Below are 26,444 nucleotides of genomic sequence, written 5' to 3' on the forward strand. Positions count from 1 at the left end.
AATGAGTTTGCAATCAATTCTTGCTTTTCAGAACAGGTTGAGGCAAATAGTTTTACTCTACTCAGTCACTGAATCTCCAGAACCTATAGAACAGGCAGAACTTTCATACTTATTTGAGCTGAAACCAAAATAGCAAAGGATCATAAAATGCACTAAGACAACATGTCTTGTCAAAGAGACTCTCCAGCTGCTTGCCTGCTCTGGTTTTCCAGTTCCTCAGCACCATTAAAGACCATGACATGAATGTTGGCTTTACTGTTTTCCAAACAATGTTCTCAAATATTTTTCATTTGCCTACAAACAGCTGCATGCACATTTGGTAATTTCAGAATGCCACAACTATTACAGAGGAATGCTGCATTTCTTTCTCTCTCTCTCTTTTTTTTTTTTTTTTTTTTTTTTTTTTTTAATCAGGCTGCAGTTTTCTGGATTTTATGTTTTAATTCACAGGAGGAAAGAAAGATCAGTACACCAAAGTGATTTTTAATTTCAGAGACTGCTTTGGTATACTGGTTGTAGCATTCTCATTTAATGAAATACTATTTATAAAAAAATCAAAACTGATTTCTAAAACAGTGCTATGACTGCATAGTTTATGAAACTTTAATAGCTGTTTTAAGTGGTCTTAGCAATAATTGTGGAAGTAAAGCATCCAACATCCAATGTATTAGATCTACAGTTTATTTATTTCAGTGTACAATTGTGCAGAACTCACCAGGATGATTCAAAGTGTTTGGGAAATGGTCTGTAGTTTAAATCTAACAAACTTCATAAAATTTGTTTTATGTCAACTGATAGCAAAGAATTCAACATTGTGCAGCTCATGTTCTAAGCTTCCAAGTTTCTTTGAAATTGTTAATGAGTTGCATTACAATTCTCAAGAAGCTGCATTATGGCAGCAAAACATTTGCTTCCTTACTACTCTGCAAATATTCATGTGCTTGCTACCTCTGACTGCGTTCAGACAGCAATCCATATTATGTACTACAAAGACAATCAATTACATCATCAATGCATAACTTCTTTTTATCCAAACAAACAAGGTTCTGTCCAGAGTTCTGTATGAGCACTCAGAAATTCACTAGAATTAATTGTACAATTTATACCACCAACACATGTCCCAGGTAAAACTCTGTCTTTACAGAAGACAGGCTTTTTTTTGTCCATCTCAAAACACGTGCCATTTCAATCTTAATTAAACCATCCAAATAAAGCTGAAAAGGGACTTACAAGGTTTACAGATCTTGTGGTGCTTCTCAGTTAAAGAAATAGTTAAATTTCAACTATTTTTCATAATCACATAAGGTCCAAAGATATAGCTTAGAAGGAAAAGTACAGTTTGACATGTTTTTTCTTCAAGCGTCAACAATAATTGAGAACAATATAGTAATATGAAGCAATAAAAGCAGTTTAAAGCTACAGGAAAGTCAGAACCTACTATTCAACAGGTTGCATGTGTGTGTATGTATATACATATTTATGTATGAAATATTTATATGCATCTTACAGTATTTTTTGTTTAAACTACTTTCCTGTACCTTCTAGAATTGTTTCTATCCCCATAATATAAATATTCCTAAAAAGAAAATATTTGCCTAAAATTATTTAGGAAATGTTTTTTGAGAGCATTGAGTTTCTCTCTTTCAAACTTGTAGTTACACCTCAAAAAAAAACATAAAAGGCAAACTTGTTAATTTTGGCCTTTAGCAAATTTGAAAAAAACAAACATAGAAAACAATCAAAACATATTCAGAATTTCACTGTACAATAATTAGCTGAAAAATGTTAGCGTTTCACTAATGCTAGCCTAAAATCTAAACTCAAGGCAAAATCTAAATTCCTGTCTGCTTTTGAGGAAATAGGAATTTTACTTCTACTTTACTAGAAACAGGATTAGAACCAAAATAAATTCAAAATGAGTAAAAAACATAATACACTAGTATTATGTTTACTAACAATGGAGGCTCAGTAAAAAGAATACAAGGCAAAGAACAGAATAGTGCACTGTGGTTTTATTGATGGCAGCAATGACAATCTGCTTCTTTCATATGTAAAAAGTATTCAGCTTCACATAACTAAGAACTTTAAAAAAGTCTCCTGTGGTATCAGGTCCAAATTCTTTCTGCTCACGCCAGCTTTCTTTGTCCCACCATGTTGCCTGGAAAAAGTCAGAAGTTCTTTTAGAAGTCTTCAGCAAGTTGGAGCTGCCAGTGAATTTCCCCTCACCAGGAGAAGATTGCTGAAGAGGGGAAAGAAAAAAAAAAACACAAGCAATAAGTACAAAAACGCTGCTCTTTGTGCAACGTACACTTTACTGCTACTACTTTTTTTTCTCCTCCAAAAGAGTATACATCTGCTTTTCTGTACTTACAGAGATATGTATTTAGAAGAATAAGTCAGAAGATTGCACTTCAATGCAGTACATACATGATCGCTATAATACAAGAGAAGAACACTTTCTGGCAATGACTTCTTACAAAAATTCAATTTCTCCATTGGTAAGGACTTTAATACAAATTTCATAGTAAGTTTGAAAAGGTGTAGATTAATCCTGTCACTGCACAAAAGAAGACCAAGAAACAGATAATGACCAAGTACTTATAGGTTCGCAGTCTTAGGTTCTTTCAAGCTCCTCCAAAAGCCTTGACCCTTCAAAAAACACATTTCTGATTACTGTTCCCCTTCTTTTTCATACTACCATGACATTCTACCCAGCAAATATAAAGTCGGGACATATTTTTATTGCTGTTAGACTCTAATTCTTGTATCTTTATTCTCTAGAGGGAATATCTTAACTTACAGACCTGTTAAAACTAGTATTTGACTAATTTGAACCGAAACAACCTAGTCTGAGTTCAAAGGGTCTCTGATGCAGTGCTCTGACAAAATTCTGAGTTAGTGTCCTCTACCTCACACTGCTGGATATTAATAAACCATTTCTAGGGCAATTGCATCTACAGTGAGGTATTGACCTTAACATGATTACTCTATTGCTCTGCCTTCATAGTAATCACTAAGTCAGGACTTCCCGCAAGTCTGCAGCAATTTTTCTTTATACCTGAAGTACAGAACAGCATGGTGAGCTTTTCAGAAGGACACAAATTATATTAAAAATAGTAATAATAATTAAAAAAAAACACCTCAGGAATTTAGTATGTGTCAATACTAATTCCAAATTTGCAAGGGCAACTTCACCTAAACAAGTATGCTGAAAACTAATCCAGGAAGCAGTGAAGTTTTATTTCTGCGTTGTTGTACCAGTGCTAATAAGCCCTTCCTGTCAAGTGGTGCAACCCTGTGCAGGTACGTATACAGTTTTGGGGTATAGGATGATATTAATTACTGTATGAACCTCATGGTTCATCTTTGATATGTCCCTATCATACTCAATATAAACACGGCCATCAGACCTTGTTTTTAGAACAGCCTTATTTGGTTTTGAAGACAGGGCACCTTGGCATTTTTAAATGTTAAATATTGCAATATGACAATTTGCAACAGATGATTTATAATATAGTCATCAACAAGAGCTTTTCATCTCTTTTCAGGAAAAATCATTTTTACATGATAGAGAGGTACAAGGGATATAAACCCTCTTCTTTCAAGCAGCAGGTCAACGATCTGGTAAAACATCCTTCAGTGGAAAGCTCTGGTAAGATTATTTCTCACTAAATTCCTTAAAAACTTCCCCTGATAAATCACGTCATCTAACAGGTTATTGAAAACTTGAAATAATATATATATATAGATAGATACCATGTTCTCAGAAGCTCTTGGGAATAAAAAGGAAGAAACCACATAGAAATCCACTTCCAGAAACTGACATTCAATATTCTTGAGCTTTCACATATCATGACACTGTCATACGAGTCTAGGTAAGCTGAAAACAAATTAGAAAAGGACTATGTTCGATTTTCTGCCTACACTTACAATCAGAGAGGAACTGACTACATCCTCCACTTACTTTTGGTAAAGTTTAATAGATTTTAATTACTGGTTTCTCTCTAGTTCAGCTGTCTTCAACCACCTCATTAGGTCACATGTAATAAATACATTTCTAAGTTCAACTTAGTATAAAATCTATAGCAGCATGAGATGTACTATGGGGAACTGTAAGACACATCTGATAAATATAATCACCACAGTGTCAGGATGAACATTTCCTCACACCACCTTACTTATCTAACAAGGCAAATGACATCAGCTATACTGGACTCTACATAAACTTCAGGAATCAAACCTAGCAGGTGAAAGCTACTCTGTATCACACAGAAAAAGCTTTTAAATATAACATTACAATATTTTTACCACCAAAAAGACTGATGCGTTCTTAAACTGAGGAAGAATTGCCACTGTTTGATGCTATTCAGCGATACCCCCAAATGCCTCACTAAGAGAAGGTAATGGGATATTCAGTTGTTCACATATTCACTACAGCACTGTGGCAGAAGGTGGGGGTGGAAAAACAACACATTACAGATCCTTTGTAAAATTAAGGTTTGCCTTGACTAGAACTAGTATAGGAGCTAACTAAGCTTAAGTAGAGACCCCATCCCCTGCCACCACCCAACCCTTATACAGAAAGCATGTCTTGCCTCTCCATTTTCTTCTTCTGAGTGATCCTAGCATCAAGAATCTAAGACCAATGTATTTAATTTCATGTTGTCAACTTCTTTTTGGTGTTAACATCCCCTAGCTGTTATATTATTTCATGTTGAATTGCAATTGAGCTTAATACTGGAAATTTCCTAAATACAAACTTTTGTCTGATATGGAAGATAATTAAAATAGCTAGATATATGAAATCATTTTAATATAAAATACACAAATAGTCTAATTGAATAACTGTTACCCATTTAGAGATAGCTTCCACTTAGTTAAAATGGAAGACAATTCAGTTACTTCAGCCTAGGAAAACTGCATTTAGTATTTTGATTCAGATGGAATGAAATTTCAATCAAGAAGTAAATTGCATTTTTTCCACAATGAATTGCTGTTTACAGTGATTATTTAAGGTACACACAACTCCTTTATATTTGCAGAAGATGAAGCGCGCAATATTCCAATAAAGTAAGGCTTACAATATTAGTCAAAACTTGAGCAAAGTTTAAGCTGCCAGTGATTGCACACTGCATTGGGCTAATAAGCTCAGTTTGGGATGACACATTGGTGCTAACTGTATCTTGAGTAGACGCTGAAGGAAACTGTCCTGGGCGAAGAGAAGACAGATAAAATGCCTTATTTAATCACCTGAGGAAGAGTGTTTTAAATTAGGATTAAAAAAAAAAGAATATATTTTGAAGTACTGTCAATAACAGATGTACTTTCTAAAGCAAAATAAGTAGTTGCTGAAAATTTTTATTTAGCTTTATGACAGCTGCTACTTGTTAACAAATGTTTTTCACTTAACCAACAGTATTTACCATCTGAATCAAACCCCGTTATTTGGAGATGTCTGACAGAAAACAATAGCATTTGAATGGGGTGGAAGACTAAAACTTTTTTTGTTGTTGCTGTTTTTACAGTTGGTAGATTTTGATCCTTAATCTGCTATCAGTTTTAATCAGGATCCTACTGGAATTTTCAAAGCAAGGTGCAAGAAAACCCACACAGAGCAACCTGTGCCTTATAGAAGTTGTTCCCTACTTGTCAACCATTTATTCACTCTTCTTGAGGAGTTACTATTATTCTCTCTGGATATCTGTTTTTCCCTCTCTCCCAATCGGAGCTAAACCAAACACTGTTTTCCAGATCTGCTGTGCAATTTGAAAACATAAAAATTATTACCTGAAGACAAAAACAATGACAAAAAAGGTTTTGACTGCCCTCTACACTGAGCACATTTCATTAGGCTGATCACACTGACACCTCCCTGAGCTGAGGGAACTAGTTTAGAACGCAGCTCAGTGCATGCACCTGAATAATTTCTGCACACTTTATAATTATCTCACGACACATTTATTAATAGTGACTGATACATTTATTAAAAAAGAAAATTTAAGGATATGTACAAAAATCAGAATAATTATCACCTTGACAAGAATCAGGAATATTTTTTTTCCTTATATTAGCAGTAATCCCTCAAATGAAAAAGTTAGGTGAGCGTATGATCAAAATGCAAAGTCTCATATTATTGCATGTCAGAAATATCAAAAGCTGCAGAGATCAGCAGCACCTAGTTGGAAGTGAAGGAATGGAGAAATGAAAGAAACTAAAAAAAAAAAAAATCTTATAAAAAATAAACCAGCTAGTACCTAAAAAATCAGATGCAAACAACAAAGACACTGAAGACGTAAACCAAATAACATGCATCTTTGCAATGATTTATTCAGAACAGAGTTAATGAACTCTTGAGAATTAAGGTATTAGAAAATCCAGAAGTTAAATGAATGCAGTACAGCATATTTAATTTGGTTAGTTTTTTGTTTTATCTTTTAATGAGGAAAAAAGTTTTTCTAGTAATTAAGTTCTGTATTTGCTTGTATAATGGTAATTACAGTAACTTATTTGTTCAAGAACACTCGCGGTCTACCACCCAGTGCCAAGGGCTGTTATACAAACCAACTACTAGCAAAGTTGTAGAAAGTTCTCTCACAAACTTCAGAGACTGACGAACACTTAAGTATACAAAAATTCAGATCTACCTTTCATGAAATTAAAATCCATAAATAAAATGTCATTAGCATATATTTACCTTTTAATTCTTATTAATCAGTTTCTAGCTCTTGGGGGTTGATAAAATTGTTGAGTAGGTCGTGTGGACCGCCTTGGCTGACCATCACCTCCTCTGCGGAATTCTAGAGTTTGCTCATATGTTTCTTCTTCATCCTCCTGCAGGCAAACAGCATTGTTTTAAATAGAAGAGTAGTTAAATGCATTATACATGAGTAGGCATATACATATATACACACACATATGAACGAATGCATACAATGCATACATGCATAGAAACTGCTGCTTCTGTATGGATGACCACTTAATAAAGGGAGTGAATAGTCCCTTTTTATAAACCTAAGAAAGCTAACAAAAACAAAGTGAATAAACTCAAAACCCAGTCTTCAAGGCAGCCACAGAAGTTTTAAATATTTGCAGAAAAACAGCATACATAATAAAACAAAATTATTCTCCAGGAGTTATACAGGCAACAAACTCAAGAAGCAAAACAACATCAGTAACCTGCCAGAGCAAGAGAAATATCAGCTTTCAGGAGTTTAGAAATGTGTGTGAAATGAAACAAAATAATTAGGGAATGGAAATACACGGAACAAAAATCAGGCAATATGCATTCTAGAAACACAGATCTGAAAGAGCAGATACAAATCTGTGATGCAGTAATAATCAAAAAGCCTACAAGTATACTGGACAGCAATTTAGACATGAATTTGCTACATGCAGCAATAAAAATAACCTCTGAATAATGAGACAAGAGGTAATTACATGTTTGCAATATTGCATTCACTCCTGGTTATCTCAATGCCAGAAAGATACCGACAAATTACAAGGGATTTCAAAAACAATAGAAATAATTAAGAGACTGGAGAACAAGTTGCAAAGGAAGACTACAACAGCCACATTTTTTACTTTAGCCAAGAGATACTGAAAGGAAAATGATTCCTCTGATGCAGTATTTGAAGGTGGTACAGAGTGAAGAAGACTTTTAAGAGAATCACAATTTATAACAAAGAGAAATGCAAAAACAAAATTATACACTGAAAGTAGAACAAAATGTTATTGAGCAGGAGTATGACTGTCAAATGGTTTCTCAGTCGTAATTACTTTTTTTTTTTTTTTTTTTTTTTTTTGATTTCTTAAAACCAGCTTCTAGCAGATACCAGGTTCCCTCTAGAACATGGTGCAAGAAATCCATTTCTGGGAAAAGTACTGAGCATACAACTCTTAATTTCCTTTTATTCACAATAAAAGAATGTACAGAAACACAAACTAAGAATATTTAATGATTGATTATAAATTCTGCAACAATATCAACACTTAGGAACTGTCATAGAGTGTAACATGCACATAACGAAGAACAAGCAAATCAGAGCAGTAAAATATTTAATTACAAGAGGCTAGAAAAAAAAAAAAAAAAAAAAAACAAAAAAATACAGCCTAGGTTTCTTTCTTTTGTGAAAAATGAAATCTTACTCGAGAAACAGCACATCATTCTGAATCAGCTAAAATGTTGATAAACGTGCATTTTGAAACTGAGAGGTTCACACAACAATATTCTTTGTGATAAGGTCCGCTATTTAAAGGGCTTATCTGTGGTCACAGCTATATTTCCAGAACAGATTAGGCCCTACTAGGGAGAGTCTGCAATAACTGTAGAAGAAAAGAGAATTTCAGCATAATCAAATAGGGTATAATTGATTTAAATCTTTTAGTTTCACTGTAGCCAAAGGCTGAGAACAATCGAACTCCACAATAAAACTTACTTCTCTCAGTGTACCTCTTTTAGTGCATGCAGCACTGTTCCCTCACACGAAGAGGTTCAGAGACACTACTTATCCAAAGGAAATACGAAAGCAGAGGTCTAACCAAAAAATCCACACGTTTTGCAATAGTTAGCCCTAGTACAAACCCTGAGTATATGAAGCAATCTCCCATCACTGACAAGGCAAACAATACTCGCATCAACATTTTAAAAGGTAAACTAGGTGCCTGAAGCAATGTCAATACCTCTAGCTCCTTCAGTACACTCAAGAAGCTTCAATAGTTGAGAATAGGTTTCGTATTATTTGCCCAAAGCAAACAGCAATTGCAAGTTTTCTTAAGATTCTTTCCAAAAGCTTCAATCTAAAATAAAAGAGCTTACTCTTCAAGAGTAAAATTGTAAACCATCAACTGCTTGATATCTGGGTTCTCCAGAACTGGAAGACTAATTGACAGCTACGCATGAACCAAAAAATTAGCAATGCATACTGGTATTTTCAAGAGACTGCAGCGAACCAGACGTAAGTCGTTCCTTTGTAACCTTGTTAGTCTTAGCTCAAAAAGATCAGAAATTAAATAGTTTAGTGCATAGTGCCTCACCTGTAACAAACAGCCTCTTTCTGAGGGTAAGTATAGAAGAGTATATATAAGTATAGATTTCTACATCAGCAAATCTTCATCAAATTTCAGAGACAATGTTGTTGATCCGCTGAACTCAGTGATATCAAATTAAAACTAGAATTTGTCTTAAACATGTCTATTTCAGTGCAGTATGAAAAGCTTCAAATGCATTCCAATTCACGTATCTTCATTAAGAAGGGCAAAAGCAATGTATGAAATCACATTCACTTTGTTGAGACTTTGCATAAAATGAAAACAAGCATTGCAGCAAATCACACGAGCTAGCAACAGAACGCCTTTCTATCATTCCTTCCTTCCTATGTACTGTTGCTCTCCACAAAGTTACTGAATCTCTTTGAAGTCTGGCATCTTCATATCAGAAGATAATTTGATGTTTCTTGAGTTACACCTATTCATTTGAACCCATCTGGATCTAAAATTCACAAAAATAACATTTGGCCAAACCATAACTTCATTAAATATTGCTTCTTGTTTTACAAGTAATTGCATCTCTTCTCTTCCACCATTTCTCGTTCACTGACCCTCATCCACCACTGACGTTTTATCTCTTTTGATTGCCGTTTTAGTTTACTTCCATCTTGCTTTTTTTTTTTTTTTTTTTTCCTGGGTCTACGTCCTTCATCTCAATTTAATGTGAAATCTCTCTAACCCATGCTCAAAACTGTCTTCCCTATGCTGGAATAGCATCCAACCTAGGCAAAACTTAAAGATCACTAATGTTTACTTCCATGTTGCTTCTGTTCTCCTACCTAGCAATTTCAGCCATCTACATATCTTCTGTTACAAATCTGTAGTCACTTAAGTCACACATCTAGTTATCAACTCTATTTTTCTAGCCTTAGCTGTTCACGTTCAATTTATCAGTTGCTTGTGACTCATTATGAATTACACAATTTCCTACCTCTTTATAATGTAATGTAATAACTGCATTACATTTTATAAAGCAGAGATGGCCACAAACCTCTGATGCTGTCATTCTCTTTTTGTCAGAGTATTTTCATTCTCCAATTACCAGTACATGTTTTATACTACTGGCTTTATCCAAAAACTTGTGTTTGAGTAGACAAACAATGTAAGCTGAAGGATGGAGATAATGTTTTAGGATTAGAGACAGAGTTTTCTAGTACTTGCACAATGGCTACCTAGGGTTATGTACCCTGACCTGTCACTAAACTCAATAGCAAAAATACTGGAAACCGGCAGATTCATAGGAAAAAGCAAATAAAGGTTTATAGTGCAAACAATTAGATGCAGAAAAGTCACTGCAGCAACTGATAAAAATGACATGAGTGGTGGATTTTAGCAATTTTTAGGGATTTCAAATAAGATAGTGCACAAGGAAGCCTAAGTCATTGGGAATTGCAGCATTCATTCAAAGTTTTGCCCTAAGAATTTACTGTTACTATTGCTATTCTAACTCCCTCTCGTAAGACAGATAAGAACTCAGTAAGTATAAAACAGGAATAGCATGCTCAGTGCTTTTACGTTGGACCCAGGTATTCCGAAGAGCTTGTACCACCACCATACCTTATCAGCTGAGCTTAGTGAATCAGCAAGTTCAGTCAAGCTAAATGACTAGCTGCATGCTTTTACATACACTACAATGGATTTCACAGATGGAGAATGACGCTATAAATCCAATATTTAAAATATTTTTAACAGCTAATTTACTTTTTAAATAACACTCTTAGAGCAAAGTAAGCTTGCATTTCATAAAAGTTTTCTCAATGAATTTCCATTGCAAACTTCCATACATTAAAAATAACAGTTTAGAAACATATATATGAAGTGAATACTTATTCCAAGTCAGATCCAAAAAATCCTTTGGCACTGAACATTCTGCCTATTTTAATAAGGGTTCAGTGCTTGAACGACTTGTTCTGAACATTTTTGAGAAAGATGAATTTATAGTGACGCAAATATAGCAAATCTGCACTTAGGCTTGGAAAATCATAACCAGAGCAGTCATGTTTTAAGTTTTATTACAGCTTGCATAACTCTTGAAAACAATGAATATATGGATGATGGCAAAGAGCATGACAGAAGTCACAGGCTTTGACTGCTGCATGCTCTGCCCGTGTATATTTAGGATTGCTGTTACAAGTAACAGCTGAGCAGCTCCATCAGTGTGCTACCTACAAACATGTTTCCTCCATCTATTCCTGCTTACCAACAGAAAACTCTGTTCTGTTCACTGTGCCCTTCTGCTAAAGCATTTCAATCTGTTAATCCATGGAGAAACCTTCCAACAACAAATCGGTGTATAGCTCTCTGTGGGATACTACAGATGAGCAGCAGAGCCTGTGCAAGGATGAATGAAGGAGCAGCACGAGGCCAAGAATCACAAGAGAAAGAAGAGACAGAAGCCAAAGAAAGCATACAACATGTTCTCTTTCAGTAATGTCAAACCACTGTTTCAGTTTAAGCAGTGATTTTAACATCATCCACATAGTCAGAGCACGGAAAACTTGCTGGATTCAGTAGAACGGTGTTAGTTTACTTGAAAAATTAACTACTCTTTCATCTGCATTTCAACTCCCATTTCATGGCCCAGATTTTATGCTTCTCTGCACTGCTCACTTTGCTGGTGACAGCTTTCTCCTGCTGTTAATACACTAAGTGGTCTCTTGCTTTGTTAGTTAAATCCGTTTCTTAAAAAATTGTTTCTTTTGCCTAATCATAGAGTGTTGATCTCCTTGAGTATTTTAAGTATTGAATTTGCAGTTCCAAATCAATCAAAAATAGACTGTAGGGTTTTCCAGACAGATTAAACAAACAAACAAAAAAGTCACACTAGAACAATAATGAAAAATTCACAAATTTCCTACAAAAAGCTAAATTTAATCTTTAAAATTGCAATTTATTACATATCTGATATTTGGAAGAAAAGGCATTGTTTGAAGTGCCTATAGTATTCCCATAAACTTTTAATAAGGTTTTATCCAAATATTTAAATGGATTCTTTGAATTCCAGAACTAAGAATGAAATCAGAATTTTGAAAAATAAATAAATAAATAAATAAATAAATAATAAAATTGTCATTTAATAAACACCTGAAGTTATATCTTCTTAGAACAGGGGTAGGACAATTCCAAAAATTGCTATCTAGTGAGGTGTGAAAAGTACAAATAAAGGAAATTACCACTAATGTACATTTTCAAGGATCTTAACCAAGTACTGAATTTGTGACAAGCGCATTTTTGAAGTGTCTATTACAGAATAATCCAACATATTTGCTCATAATCAATTTTCTTTGCAAGTTATGCTTATTACTTAAAATAACACTTCCTTTTGCAAAGTAATCTTTGAGAGGGATAATCTTTGTCAGCCTGCAGATGTTCACAATTCTTTTTCATAGCAACATATCTATATTAGACTGAGCCTATAACCATACTGATTTCTCAGTTAAATTATGAATAAGAAGGACAATTGGGATTCAAGGTTACGCTGCCAGACCTGCATAGCAATAACCCTCATGAATGTCAGATGCTCAATACGCAGTTAGACCTATTAAAGTGCCTTTAAATGAGCCAGGGTAGCATCACATTTCTGGAAAAACATACTTTTAGTATGCTTACACACATGGTATAAGACATTACAGTAGTGTACTACTGATGACTGAAACTACACGTAACTAATTGTAAGGATACAGATGTATTTAAATCAAATAATATATCTTTAAAATGTTGTCTGTAGTAATTACATGACAAAGATTTTTTAAATTAACCTTTCAATTTAGAATATTAATGAGAAGTTGCACAGTTATTATTTTTATTTAGCTCCTCCCTGGATAATTTAGCATTCTTAAATTAGCCCCCACTGTAATTCATATCCTTCTAACACAACCATTTTCATCATACAGAATCAATTGGTTCTATGTTTCAGGATTTTACTTCTCTTAGCAAAAATAAGCTGCTCTGATTTCTTAAAAATTGAACAATATTATGATTTTTAAATTTAAAGGAATTGCAATGGATTGCAAGCAAATTTAGAAGCCAAAACATGTTGTCCAGATTTCTAATTGATTTTAAATTATCCTTAAGACCAAAACCATTAACTCTTACTAAAACAGGTACCTTTATATAGCATCTGCGAAAATAAATTGAGAGGAAGGCAAAGCTAATGATAACAATATGAAATCTGATACTTTTTCATTCTTGAATCAAGAATGAATGTGGAAAACAATCACAAGACACATGAAAGGCAACACACATTTCCAAACTCACAAAACCAGAGCAACAACACGTAAGCTAAATATACTTTCATCCTTCCCCACTGTCTGTATCACTATCTTTCTCCATACATATATATATAGATAGACATCCAAATATATTTTGCGGAATTGATGAAGAAAGAGCTAAAGCAAGCTCTTTTTCTTTAGTTTTGGATGAGAAAGCTTTTCTGAATCTGGTATCTAGAATATTCACAAAAAAAGCTTAAGGAGAAAAAACCCTGCAGAACACACAGGAAAAGACTCTTTAAATTATTCAAATAAGCATAAAACAAAAATCCTAAACCAAAGTATTTGCTGATGTGCTTTTCCACATTTTTCCTCTCTCCCATGAAGAAAGCACTGCTACTGTATTGACTTGTGGATAGAACCACAGAGGTGGTGAACTGCAGGATATTTGATCAGTAGACTAGCCAAGACCTATTGTAATGTATGGAAACAGTAGCATTATACTAAAAACAGCAGCAAAAACAGAAAAATGGTAACAAAATGGAAGGATCACGTATATTGGATATGTTTGGCCTTCCGGTATAAATAGATATATATATATATTTTTTAAGCCATAGACTTATTCTGAATTGGTAGGAATCTGTAATTAAATTAATCTGTTCATTGAATCTATCTATATATTTTTTTCTATTGGTCCATGCCCCATGAAATTTGACTTTGGCCACTTCTGATAATGAAGTGCAACTTCATCAGCAGTAGGGACTAGGGCTTCAAAGCTGCTTCTTTCTCAAGCTGTTTCTTTCAACAAGCCCTTTCTTAAGGGCTTCAAAGCTGTTTCTTAGCATCTGCAGCGTTACAGTGGCATTACTTTCTGCCTGTAAAGGACATGCAGGATACACAACTGTAAAGCATATATAGAGTATACAAACCCTTCTTGCATTGAAAGCCATGAGCCCTTAAGCATCCAGCTCAACAACCATAAACACCTAGCTGCATATGGGACATTACATGTGTTAGGTAACTAGTACAGATGACAGATCACTGTAAGACAGTGGTAACAGAAATAGCAATGTTAAATGTATTACAGAAATTACTGAGAGATTTACTACAAAATACTACAACAGCTTTGATTTTCCTTAAAGGAATAAAATTGAAGTGTAGTATGATACTGTATTGTTTAATAAAATCCTCTTCCCCATTTGAACTGTAATTTTACAATAATTGTTTGATGTCATTCCATATACAGCCAAAATAATTCCTGCCCATTTACGTACACATTTAACCTACTTTAACTAGGGCCATCTTTCTCTCCTCTGTTTCTCAAATTATGTGAGATTTTGACTTATTACACAAGTAAAACACTACATTCTACTTTCAAGCTCTGTATAAAACCTTTAACACAACAAATCCAGTTAAGAGTTTTCCTAGTGTGGGAATAGTCAAATTCAAGTCAGATTCCAGCTGAGTGTTAAACAGAGCTGATTTTCAATAGATTCTGGCAGGACAACATACATCCCGAGTTTTGAGTAAGACAAAAACATGTGATAACCAAATGCTGAACAAAAATTGTAGATTCTTCAGAAAAAAAAAAAATAAGAAATGCAAAATAGATGGATGGACAAGGAGGAGGATTTACATACTTGGATCTGAGACTGCTAACCGCAATGCAACAGTTAACTTGGACTCAGACATCAGAACTTCTTGGTACTTCATTGCTTTTCTTCAACTCTGAAGACAAAGCACTCATTTAGTTTCTAAGCAGACTACATTCCCATTACATTTCCATAAAGCTAGGATTGAGTAAACCCGGGGCATGATTATCCTACAGATAATTCCCTAGCTTATCTGTTCCCTTTAAGGGTATCATGCAGGTTATTCAAACTTGCCTTCATTCCCTATGGCATATAAAAATAAATCTGTAGCTTGTTGTGAAGTTTGGGCTTATGATGCAAACATTCTTTTCTGCAGGCTGGCATTATGTTCTCAGTAAACAAAACATTAATGAATCTTAAAAGTTCTTCAGAAATACATATTTAAGCCATTCACAACATACCCTAAAAGCAAAATTGAAATACTAACTTCAATTAGTAATAGCTCTTTCACATCGAGCAGTATCAACATATAACTATGAATGCTTATTTTTAATAGTTTCTAAAGGAAAAGCACTGAAGTGAATTCTACTATAGAAAGAACATTCACACAGCAGACATCAAATTTTTTAGCAATTCAGAAAAAAAAAAAACAAAACACAAACTGACAAACTGGAAGTGTTTAAAAACAAAAACAAAACAAAACAAAACAAACAAACATGAAATCAGAGTAACTACTTTAAGGAGTTATGTTACTATAAGAAGTAACTATGCTAATTTTGGGACTACAACAGCAAATCAAGTATCCATTTCCCCCACTTCTCCTACATATAATCCCTAGCCCTTCCCTCCTCCTTTCCTTTCCTTTTTTTTTTTTTTTTTTTTTTTTTTTAAATAAATTATACATCCAGTTTTTCAGAACATCAAGTTGAAAGATGAGCTCCAGAAAGGTCTTGTTTATTCTGGTTACACAGAAATAGACCTAAACATACTACCAAAAAGAGTACCTGCATAGACTTTCAGCATTCAGTTTCCTTGCACTAAGTGCATTCTTTTTAATTAAGTAAAACCACATACTTCTGGAGGGAAAACGAAGCATTTGCTGTACTGCTAAACCTATTTTGGTATGTAATTTGCTGCCAGCAAAATTTAGGAAGAAAATGCTAAATGGCAGTATGAGAGATTATCTATGCTTTTCTGTTGGGGCACGAAAACAGTAACAAAACCTGACCAGGAGATCAGTGAGCTTCCGTGACCTTTTATGCGAACCTTTTCCATTTTCAGCAGATGCTACAGATAACAAGCACTGGTTGCATTACTGCTAAGTACGTATTTCCAAACGTAGCAACATTTCTGGAAGAAATGTTCAGGAAGAAATATGTTCAGGAAAACTACCTCTGTATTCTTCCACATATTAATTTAAAAACAATTTTCATGGAGCATGCTAAGTATTTCAAGGATTATGTAGTATAAATGTTGGAAGTCTACACCCCTTAGATGTTAGAAATTATTCATTAAAAAAAAAAAAAAAAAAAGCAAACCACAATATAATAATAAAGGCCTTCTCTCTAGTGCTACTATTAGGGAAGATGATAGCTCTGTACCTGCAATGTCATAATCCAGTTCAAGTATCAAAATTTAAGTATATGATTCTCAATGAGGATTCAAAACAGCAATTCTTTACATTGTTTTATAGCTAACAACTGTAGTAGTACAAAAGCAGTAGCTTTGTAGTAGAAGACTTGAAGAGCTCCTTCCATTCAGTTTGTTGAAAAAGTTAAAGGCTGTCCTGATCACAGTCTAGAGGAAAGGCTTTGACATAAGGCTCTCAAATCTAACAGCTGAACTCTGATGGCCAAAAAAGTTACATTAGGTAAACTAGAAACCATGAATTAATTTGAAATAGTAAAGATTACGAGTGACTGTAACCACTTACCAAGATACGTGATGAATTCTTCATTCCTGTAACTTTCAAATTACACATTTTTAAAATTAAATTATATATTTTTAAGGAAAGCTTTCTGTATCAAATAGAAATTAAATTCAGCAGAATTCTACATCCAGTTTTATAAGGTATCAGGCTGAAAAAGCAAGTCATTTTTACACATTTCTTTTTAGTCTTTTTTTTTTAGACCTGAAAGAATGGAAATATTAGAACAATAAGGAAGGCACGGAGTTGAGAAAGGTAATTTAATTACAAAAGCTTCATTCTCTGAACCATTAGTCTTCTTATCATGACTTCAAGACTCCTATGCCTCGTTTGCTTTGAGAGTTTCCTTTAAAAATCCCCCAACTACAGTTACCACATAAGAGGATCAATGAAAAAACAAGGTAAGCCTTTCTCATGCTCAAACTACGGACAAACACAGAAAGAGAGAAAATTGCCTCAAACACAGAAAGGAGAAAGCTACATTTGCACTACTAATACATACATAAATACACGTAACTTAAACTGAAGCTAGCATCTAAAGGAATAAGACTAAAATGACTTCTATCTCCTTCTGACTCAGCCTTTAAAAAAAATAATAAAAAAAGAGGGAAATATATATATACACACACATATGCAAAAATAGTTTTATATTTACAAAAAGACAACTTGACTAATTTAGCAAAAACATTAACACACTTTGTGTGAAGTTTAAGCAAATATTCTCTAGAACTTTGAAAATTTAGATATACCAACCAAGTTCTGAGAACACTTTTTTTTTTCCTTAGGAAAGTTGTCAGACAAAACCATTTCCTCATCTGTTTATGCTCCTCAGAGACATTTCAAGAAAATCTGATTAACTGTTGCCATTCTTCAACAACATGAACAATAACATCCAGCTCAGGTAATATGCTCGTTTATTAATATTTAAAATGTCTCTCTTCCGAGTGAAAGAAGCTTGCAAATGACACTATTAATATGAAGAAAAGAAAGTACCACTAGAGTCCCTGCCGTCGTTACAAGTCTTACAAAAGCTTACCCTACCAGAATAAACCAACAAAAACAGAAAGCAGAGCAGTAATTCCATATTCTTTTTAAAATTATGCAGAGAAAACAATCCCTTTTCTGCAAACTGCTTTCACACTCGATGTGTTGTTACACTATGGAAGAGTTCTTGTTTACAGATATTGTTATGGGTAATGCTTACAAGTCAAACAAGAAGAGAAAAAAAGTCTTGGACATTAGCCATGTCTGTCCAACGAAGCCAGTGCACACATAATGCTTCAATTCAACATGTGCTGTACACAGTATGAGGGAATATGATGTAGAATGATATGCACATACTCCACTACTAATTAGGGTTGTCATAGCTTCTCTTCTGCAATACCAAGCCTTTGGTACCGTGTCTCTCTTCCCTAGAAAACAATCAGTTGGGAATACTATGCCAATTTCTCCGGTTTCCTCCTTAATTTAAATCCTTTGTATTAAGTAATGAAGGAGGACAAACTCGGTACCCTGAAACGTGAACGAAGCAGGAAAATCAGAAGAGAAACAGGTGACAAGTCCAGTCCAGACATTTTTACACATCCAACCTCTTGAACACACTTCAAGATGCAGAACGGTGCTTAAATGGGAAGAACTTGTGTTCAACCTCAACAAATCCCATACTGAGAAAGTCTTGAAATAAGAAAGTTTTTAATCACATGGTAACAGGATCGAACAATACTTAAAACAAGTTAAGCCATGCTATCCCACACCAAAACACAAGTCACTTTCAAGGAAGGTATTTAGTGAGGAACTCACTCAAAACAAACAAACTAAGGAGCCCATGTCCTGTGATCTCCAAGTAATCATCATTGTATGAAGCCACATTCAGTAACAAAAGGAAAAAGCAGCAGAACAGCGTGATGCTTAAAGCATCCTATTTAAATTATCACAAATGTTTATAGTAACAACAAACTCCAAAAAGATTGCATCTTTAATCTGATTTGCACAGCTGGCAACTCGCAAGGATAGGTCATAATGAATATTAAATGCTCGAGTGGGTGACTAAGAGATATTCTGCAATGCCTGATAAGCATTTGCCTAATGATACAGACAAAAAATTGAAAGCCGTTGTTTTATGACCACTTAGCGTAAATTACTTCCTCTCAACTGAAATTTGCCTGCTTTTAGTTTGTTAAAAACTAAAATGTGCTTCCTCTAAGTGTCAATTATTACATTTCAGCCAAGGGCCAGTAACTTTCAGAGGAATAGTTAACTTCAGCTGTAATCACCTGTCTGAATTCAGCAGATACATGAAACTAAAGTCCCAAGAAAGAAAAGAAAGAAAAATGTGATTGATTTATTACAGTAAGTGCTTTCCACAATGCTTCTCTCCAAATTTAAGGCAATATTCCCAATAAGTAAAAAAATAAAAAAAGATTTTTTTAAAGAAGATTGACTAAGTAATGTTTCATCCTCAGAGGACAAAGGCAACTGAAATCACCATATATTATATATATGGAAAATGAGACCCATCACTACAAAATAGCAGCCTAAATCTAAAAATGCTTTAGTAAAGGGGCAAGATAACCCTTTGTGGAAACTAAAGTAGTAACTTTTTAGATTAAAATGATTTGGTAAGTATGTTTCACCACTCAGAACAAAGAATAGTCCCAAATCCTCAAAAACAGCCTTCATTTACTTACGTTACTTCTACAAGTAACTAGGAACTATAAAATGGTTCTAGACACTTTCTTACAGCACGGAAGCCAAACAACTATAAATACAGAGTTGTTTAGATGCAACTATTTATGGACAGTTTTTCTATGGTGATGTTAGATTTGGTTAAGTAGACTGTACAGTTCTATTTGAAGAGTCTGGTTTCTACTATAGACAATGAGGATAGAAGCAAGGTAAGAGATCCAACCAAGACACATTTACCTACTGCACCTACTTAAGTACTTAAATAGAAAGACTTCCTGCCTGACACAAAACACAGTAAAGATCATGGTGTGATTTTAAGACCATCCAAGCCAAAGAGCCAGAGCTGCCATAACAGACAGCAGCCAATACTTCCAGTCAGTTGTTATTCATGACACTGCAATGGTCATGAACAACACTAGATTCAAAGTCTTCATAAAACAGATAGGCAACAGCTGCCAGCAAAAGTCATTTCCAGCTAAGGGCACAACTACCATTAACTTTTTACCATTTAGTGTCTGGAGGGTGGGTGGTCCAACACCTTCATAATGCCCATATAAGCTCACTTCTTTACTTACCTGAAATAGGTGATGGGTATAAGAAGGTTTTGAATTACAATTTAAGATTTAGATTTTTTTTTTTCTTTTTAAGAATTTTAAATTTAAGATTTAAGAGAATTCAGCACTGTTAGAAATATTTAAAGCTCTGTGAGGTACAAGACACAACATTACCAAATTTGAGTTCACAACAAATAAAACAAAACAGGACAAGATAAACCAAAACAAAGTAAAACAAAATGTCTGCCAGCATGAATTACCCATAGTTCAAGACTGTTTTCTTTCAGCACTTTCCTCACTGGAGGGCCTTAAAACAGATGAGCTGAAAAGTGGTTTTTCGGACTCCACAGAAAACAAATTACAGAAGAACTAGGATTTTACATACCTTGATAATATTTTTTGCTCCATCTCTTTAAGCAGAAATACAGTGCAAGATACAGGAAGAAGAAACTAAGCTGAACTACAGACTGCACTTTAACATTTTTAAGTGAAGTGCTATAAAGAAAAGGCTCCTATGAATTCAACTCTAGCTTGTTTTGAGAAGAACCAGAATAAGGCCATAACATACATAGGAGGAAAAACTACAATCTTTATTTCCTTCATACAACAACAGAAAACAACAACAACAAAAAAAGTATAATCAGTGCAAATGGAGGTACGAGGCCTATCAAATCATTAAGGAAATACAGAATGTGAAAGGGAAAGCAAGGACTTGGTTTGGGGAAAAAGTGTCACAAGATTAGTACTTAGGCTATATACTTTACTTACTAAGGAAAAAATCCTACGTATTAAGAGAATAAAATTAAGACTTAAGGTTTAAAGTATTATCTTGACTTTATTTATTTGTTTCCACAGAACAGACTATTAATTAAGTCAGAAAGGCCCTTAATGTTTCATGCTTTTCAGTTGTTGGTATAATCTTACATCTTTTACAAGAAAAAGCAAGCAGTTCATATTTCTACAATGTTTTCTGGTGATATTTTTGTTGAGATTATAATATTTTCATTAAGTGACCCTTGCTACATTGAGGGAAATAGGTTACAGTACTGTAGCGTTACACACAAGATACTGAAGAACAGTGCAATCCAAATGTAATTTTATTACTAAAAATACTATGAATTGCATTCCTTAGACATATTTTGCAAGCACTAAGAAAAAACAGTTTTAGTGTTCTCATATACAATCATCAATATGGCTATTGAACGTGATTATTGAAAAAAATCCCCACTTTTTGATTTACCTTATGTGAAATAAAGCTTTATCTTCTATACTTCCAGCAGTCAGAAAGATAAATAGCAGCACACTCAGAGGGACTGAAAAGTTGCAAGGGGTCAGGGCAAACTTGTGTGATGGACAGTATACATTCAATTATCTAAGAGTCTTAAGATCACCTAACAACACTTTTTCCATTAAAGTGGAAAGTTGAGTGTTATACTGACAATGTCAGGCAAACAGGATCTACATTCAAGGAGGGGAAAACAGAAACAAACTTTGTACTGATGCAGTCCAGTTTCGTATTATAGAGTCAATATGAGTGGAGAGTAGAATGTTAACCAGCTACAGGTGAAGTCAGTTCCCCAGTTTACAAAAATGTAAAGAATTTTCATTAATTTCCTATTTTTGATAAATGTTGCCAGTAGTAAACCAGAAGCTCAGGTTTATTGCTTAAATAATATGTCATGTCACAAAAAAGGGGAGTTGTGATATTTTGGTGATTCTTTCAAGTGACTCGTTGAGCGTTGCTGGTTTTTTTCCTCTTATCCCATTGATAAACTTTCAACACTATTTTTGATGGTCAAAAATTAAATTCTATATTTGAGTACCAAAAAGTATGCTGGGAGAAGCAGCAAAGAATCATCTCACACAAAGTCTAAACTCATGCCTTTAAGTCAACCCACTACAGCTTTTCTTTAACAACTCTTTCAAAAAAAGCCACTCTGAAAATTAGGACATTAGTACTCACATGCATTATATTTCTATGTTAGTAACAAGGCTTCAGTACACATGGCTAAGAAGGACTTAGCCCTCTCAAAGTTACCTGGAAGTATTGAAACAGAACTCAGCATAATGCCTCTTAAATGGGAGGGGAAAAAATCAGAACAAGGTCATTATTGCTGGTAACGTTGATCAAAGAAGAATAATTACTGAATTCAGTTTAAAATCTGTTTTGTTCTCTTGTAAACAGGAAACGTTAAAGTTACTTAAATCTTATGACAAAAAATTAAGTATTGAGGAACACAAGAACCTCATTTTGCATTTGTGCATGCTATCTAGACTTACATGAACACTGAGACATGGAAAATTAACCAACAGTGTTCAGCTTAAAAGACAACCCTGAGTTTCAGAGCTCAACGCCAACTGGTAACTAAAAACTGCAAGTGCAGAATGAGAACTAGAGCTAGCATCTGAACACAGAAAAGTGAAAAAGCAAAATGCTAAATAACTTTCTCCTAGAAAAATCCTACAGCTGCAAGGAACTTTTAGCAAAAAGATGCCAGAAAGAAACCACAAAACTTTTGTTTACTGTGAGGATGTTGGTTGGCATTTATGTTGCATAACTTCAATGACCTAAATTTAGTTGTTTGAATTTAAGCTTTTCATCTAATCTCCCTTGAGATTAAAAGCCCCTTGAGAATGGTACCTTTTATTTCTGATGAACTAAAAGGCTTTATTTCTTCCCGGCAACAACCGAGGAAGCCTCTAACTAGAACACGATGCAGCATTACATTAAGACCATGCTATTTCAGTTGCAGAATCCTCTCTCCATACATTCTCCCACCATCTTGTGTCAGCTTTAACAAACTCTGAAATAAAACAAAGCTGGGGAAAAAGCACTCCATCTGATTCAACTCATCCTGTGGCTACATGACTGATGATAAAATATGGGAGGAGAGGGACCTGGAAGAACAGGTAGTTAGTTATCAGCAGAAACAGAAAGAAGGACCACTGCTTCAAGTTGGCACTCCACTATTAGTTCTACTTAGTCCTAACACCAGGCCACGTTCTCAGACAGAGAGCTAATTTTCAGAGGGTTAAAGGAAAATAAAAACTATTCCTTAAGATTACCATCAAGTAGGATGAAAAAAGGCTAACAAGTATCCAGGGTTGCATTAAGCAAGGTATTACCAGCAGGTCAAGGGAGGTGATCCTTCCCTCAATTTTACACTGGTGAGCCTGTATCTGGAATGTTATGTCCAGTTCTGGGCTCCTCAGTACAAGAGAGACCTGAATGTACTGCAGAGTCCAGCTCAGGGCCACTGAGGTGCTGAAGGGACTGGGGCATCTCTACTGTAAGGAAAGGCTGAAAGAGCTGGGACTGTTCAGCCTGGAGAAGAAAAGACTCAAGGGGGAAGCTCGTCAATATATATATACCTGAACGGAGGCTGGAAAGAGGACTGGGCTCTTTTCAGTGGTGCCCAGTGCCAGGACAAGAGGCAACCGTGACAAACTGGCACACAGGAGGTTCCCTCTGAACATCAGGCAACAAGTCTTTACTGTGCATGTCTGAGTGCTGGCACAGGTTGCCCCAGAAAGGTTGTGGAGTCTCCATCCTTAGAAATATTTAAAGGACACATGGGCACAGTCCTGGGCAACCTGCTTGAGCAGGGGGCTTGGACCAGATGACCTACAGAGGTCCCTTCCAACCTCAACCGTTCTGTGTGCACAAACATAAGCTTACTAACAACCCAGAAACAGGGTCAAAATATGTACAGTCATATAGTAGGAAGTGCTGTATGATTGTAACTCAACTAGTGGGATATAAAGAAATAAAAACATTCATTTCCATAGAGACAGCAAATGCATAAGCTGGGAAGAGCTTCAGATACCTTTTAAGTAGAAAAAGGCCATCTCAGAGGCCATATGGGCATCTGAGAGCTACAGGCAACGACACAAGTTAAAAGACCACTGGCAGAAGACGGTAGTTGATTGTTCAGCCTCTGCAGCAGTACTAACATGGCTATATAACCAGAGGTAAGGGTGAAAACAGGCACTCTCAGCTCATCATCAAGGATTCAATGCACAAAATACAAATACTTTCTGTGCAGCTTTTTGTAACAGTAAACAGCAAATAACTATACACTCCCTTTTTTTTTTTTTTTTTGAAAAAAAACAGGATGTACCTCTATTTCCACATCATTCACAAATAAAGCCTTTTGAAATTCAACTTCCATAAGGCTAATACCTTCTAAACCTTATAGAACAGATTGAAGGCATACACCTCCACCATAATATTCAGCAAACAAATCATTGAAGCAAATAGAATCACAATACAAAATAAACTTGTACAGATGTGTAATTTTAGCCATACATTCACACATAGTAAAAACCTTTTAGAAAGACTGTTTTCTAGCCTTTACAGAAGAAAATACAATGTACTTGAAATGAAACAATAATAATAATAATCTTTGTTTAATAGAGGAAGCACAACTTTTAGAGAGAAAATATGCATAAAATTGGTTAGCTGACACGTCAATTAAAATATAGTCATTTTAAAACAATACAACTTAAATTTATTATACACAAAGAATACTACGTGATAACATTGATCAAATAGTAGATTCATATAGATAACTAAGAGTTGAGAATTTGTTTGTGTACTTGCCTCAACTATTTTTCTACACGTGCAATTAGCACTCTTTGCATAAGTAGGCATTCATTTGTGCAGGGTTACATATTTTGTACAGACTATGCAGTTTATATCTTTGTATACGATTTGTTATCACATACCCATGTGTCTGCATGAACAGGCCTGATGTTGCTGAGAAGCACCTCTTCATAATTTCCATAATCACAGAACTTAACAACTGCAGTTGTCCCAGAAGAATGGAGAGCTTCAATTTCTGCCCGGTAGAACTTAAAAGAGAAATTTTCAAAGGTAATAAATAGCGTGAAAACAGCCTTTTCATTTTCACTTTCTCCTCTACTCCCCACCTGGGTCAGCATTAAGTTTTGAGTAATATTTGTACCAGATACTTATATATTAAACTTCTGCATGGCCCATGACTGCAAGGACAGGGGCTGTGTATTTAGATTATTCATTGAAAACATGTGCTGCTTATGACATTAGACTGAACATTTATAAGACTTTTTTTAAAGGTCAAATTAATCATTAATAAAAATGCTGTTGTATACGTGAAGTGCTACTGTAAGACTTTTTTTTTTTTTTTTAAATGCCTGATAGGCACCTGCTTATATATATACACTATACATACTGATACCTATTTTAGCACATACTAAAATATGATAAAATTGCTCCTTCAAAAAGTCTTCATTTTTCAGCACACTATTTCATTTTTGTGACATCTGCAAACTGATTTATATAAATATATGAAGATATTCAGTCACTTTATAACTTACTGAACACAAAGAAATCATTATCTCCTAAGACGGTTAAACTCAGTACTGTATTTTATCACACTAGTTCAAAAACTGTCCTAGATGCAAGCAGCAGCTTTTATTATACCCATCAAAAAAATACTCTAATGCACTGAATACTTTTCAGGCAACAGTTTCGCACCTACTTATTTTGCAAGTTTCCAGAATTTCAGTACTCATCTATCAGCAATACAAAGTACTTCTCAAAACAGGAAAAAAAAACTTAATATATTTTTATATTTCAAAATAGTTCATCCACCCAAGATATACATTCTTATTTGATAGAAATAAAAAAAAAAAAAAACAAAACTTTTCTTTAAAGAATTAAAAAAAAAAAAAAATTAAAAGGAGAAGATGATGAAAGGCAAGCCTTTTGCCATAAAAGAAAGCTCATTAACTGGAAAAACAGCTGAAGAGGAAGTATTTAAGCTTTTAAAAATTAGTAAAACAGAACTCTCATGCAATATAATTAATTTGTTCCACAAATTATGCAGCTAAATTCTTTGGTCTACTGGTGATAATAAAAAGCAATCCTTCTGCTGTCTTCTTTCTGCAATGACTGAAACAAAAGAAATATTTTTGTTGTTGTTGTTTCTTAACAGTCCTGTTCCTGCAGAATGGGTTTCCCTTGCAGTAGTGAGGGCTGCACACCGACTTATTCTACAAGAAATCTACCATCCGTCTACTATTACAGACTGTTCTGGATAGCAGAACATCTTGGTTTTTGTTCCTTGGAAAATAACATGGGCTGCTAGATCCATGTTCATTCCTTCAAATTTTAGGCACTTGGATGAAATGTTTTAATTACAAGCTCAGTCGCCACATGTGACAGAAACAGTCACCTTGGAGACGACTTAATTTAAGCACTTTTGGGAAATGAATGCAAGCCATATCTCATTAAAATAAAACAAAACAACAACAACAAAAAACGGAACAGGAAGCTAGCCACAAAGCACAATACACAGCTATGAACAAAACCCCATGTCTTTGTGCTGGTGTGCTAAGTCTCCCCTCCAGCATCTAAGAAAACATTGAAGATACAACTTGAAATAGT

At 34.6% G+C, this 26,444-nt stretch overlaps 1 protein-coding gene across 1 annotated transcript in view; it reads right to left on the reverse strand.

Moving 5' to 3' along the window:
* Window positions 1–667: 667 nt before the first annotated feature.
* Window positions 668–26,444, reverse strand: part of TDRD3 (tudor domain containing 3) — a 105,334-nt gene continuing 79,557 nt past the window's right edge. The window contains exons 12-14 of the mRNA XM_032187127.1: window positions 24,743–24,868; window positions 6,695–6,831; window positions 668–2,239 (exon numbers count right to left, since the gene is read on the reverse strand). Of these exons, the coding sequence (XP_032043018.1) occupies window positions 6,712–6,831; window positions 24,743–24,868 (246 nt within the window). The 3' untranslated portion in view covers window positions 668–2,239; window positions 6,695–6,711. The remainder of the gene's footprint in view (window positions 2,240–6,694; window positions 6,832–24,742; window positions 24,869–26,444) is intronic.

This window comes from Aythya fuligula, chromosome 1 (genome assembly GCF_009819795.1).
Source record: "Aythya fuligula isolate bAytFul2 chromosome 1, bAytFul2.pri, whole genome shotgun sequence".
Taxonomy (NCBI): domain Eukaryota; kingdom Metazoa; phylum Chordata; class Aves; order Anseriformes; family Anatidae; genus Aythya; species Aythya fuligula.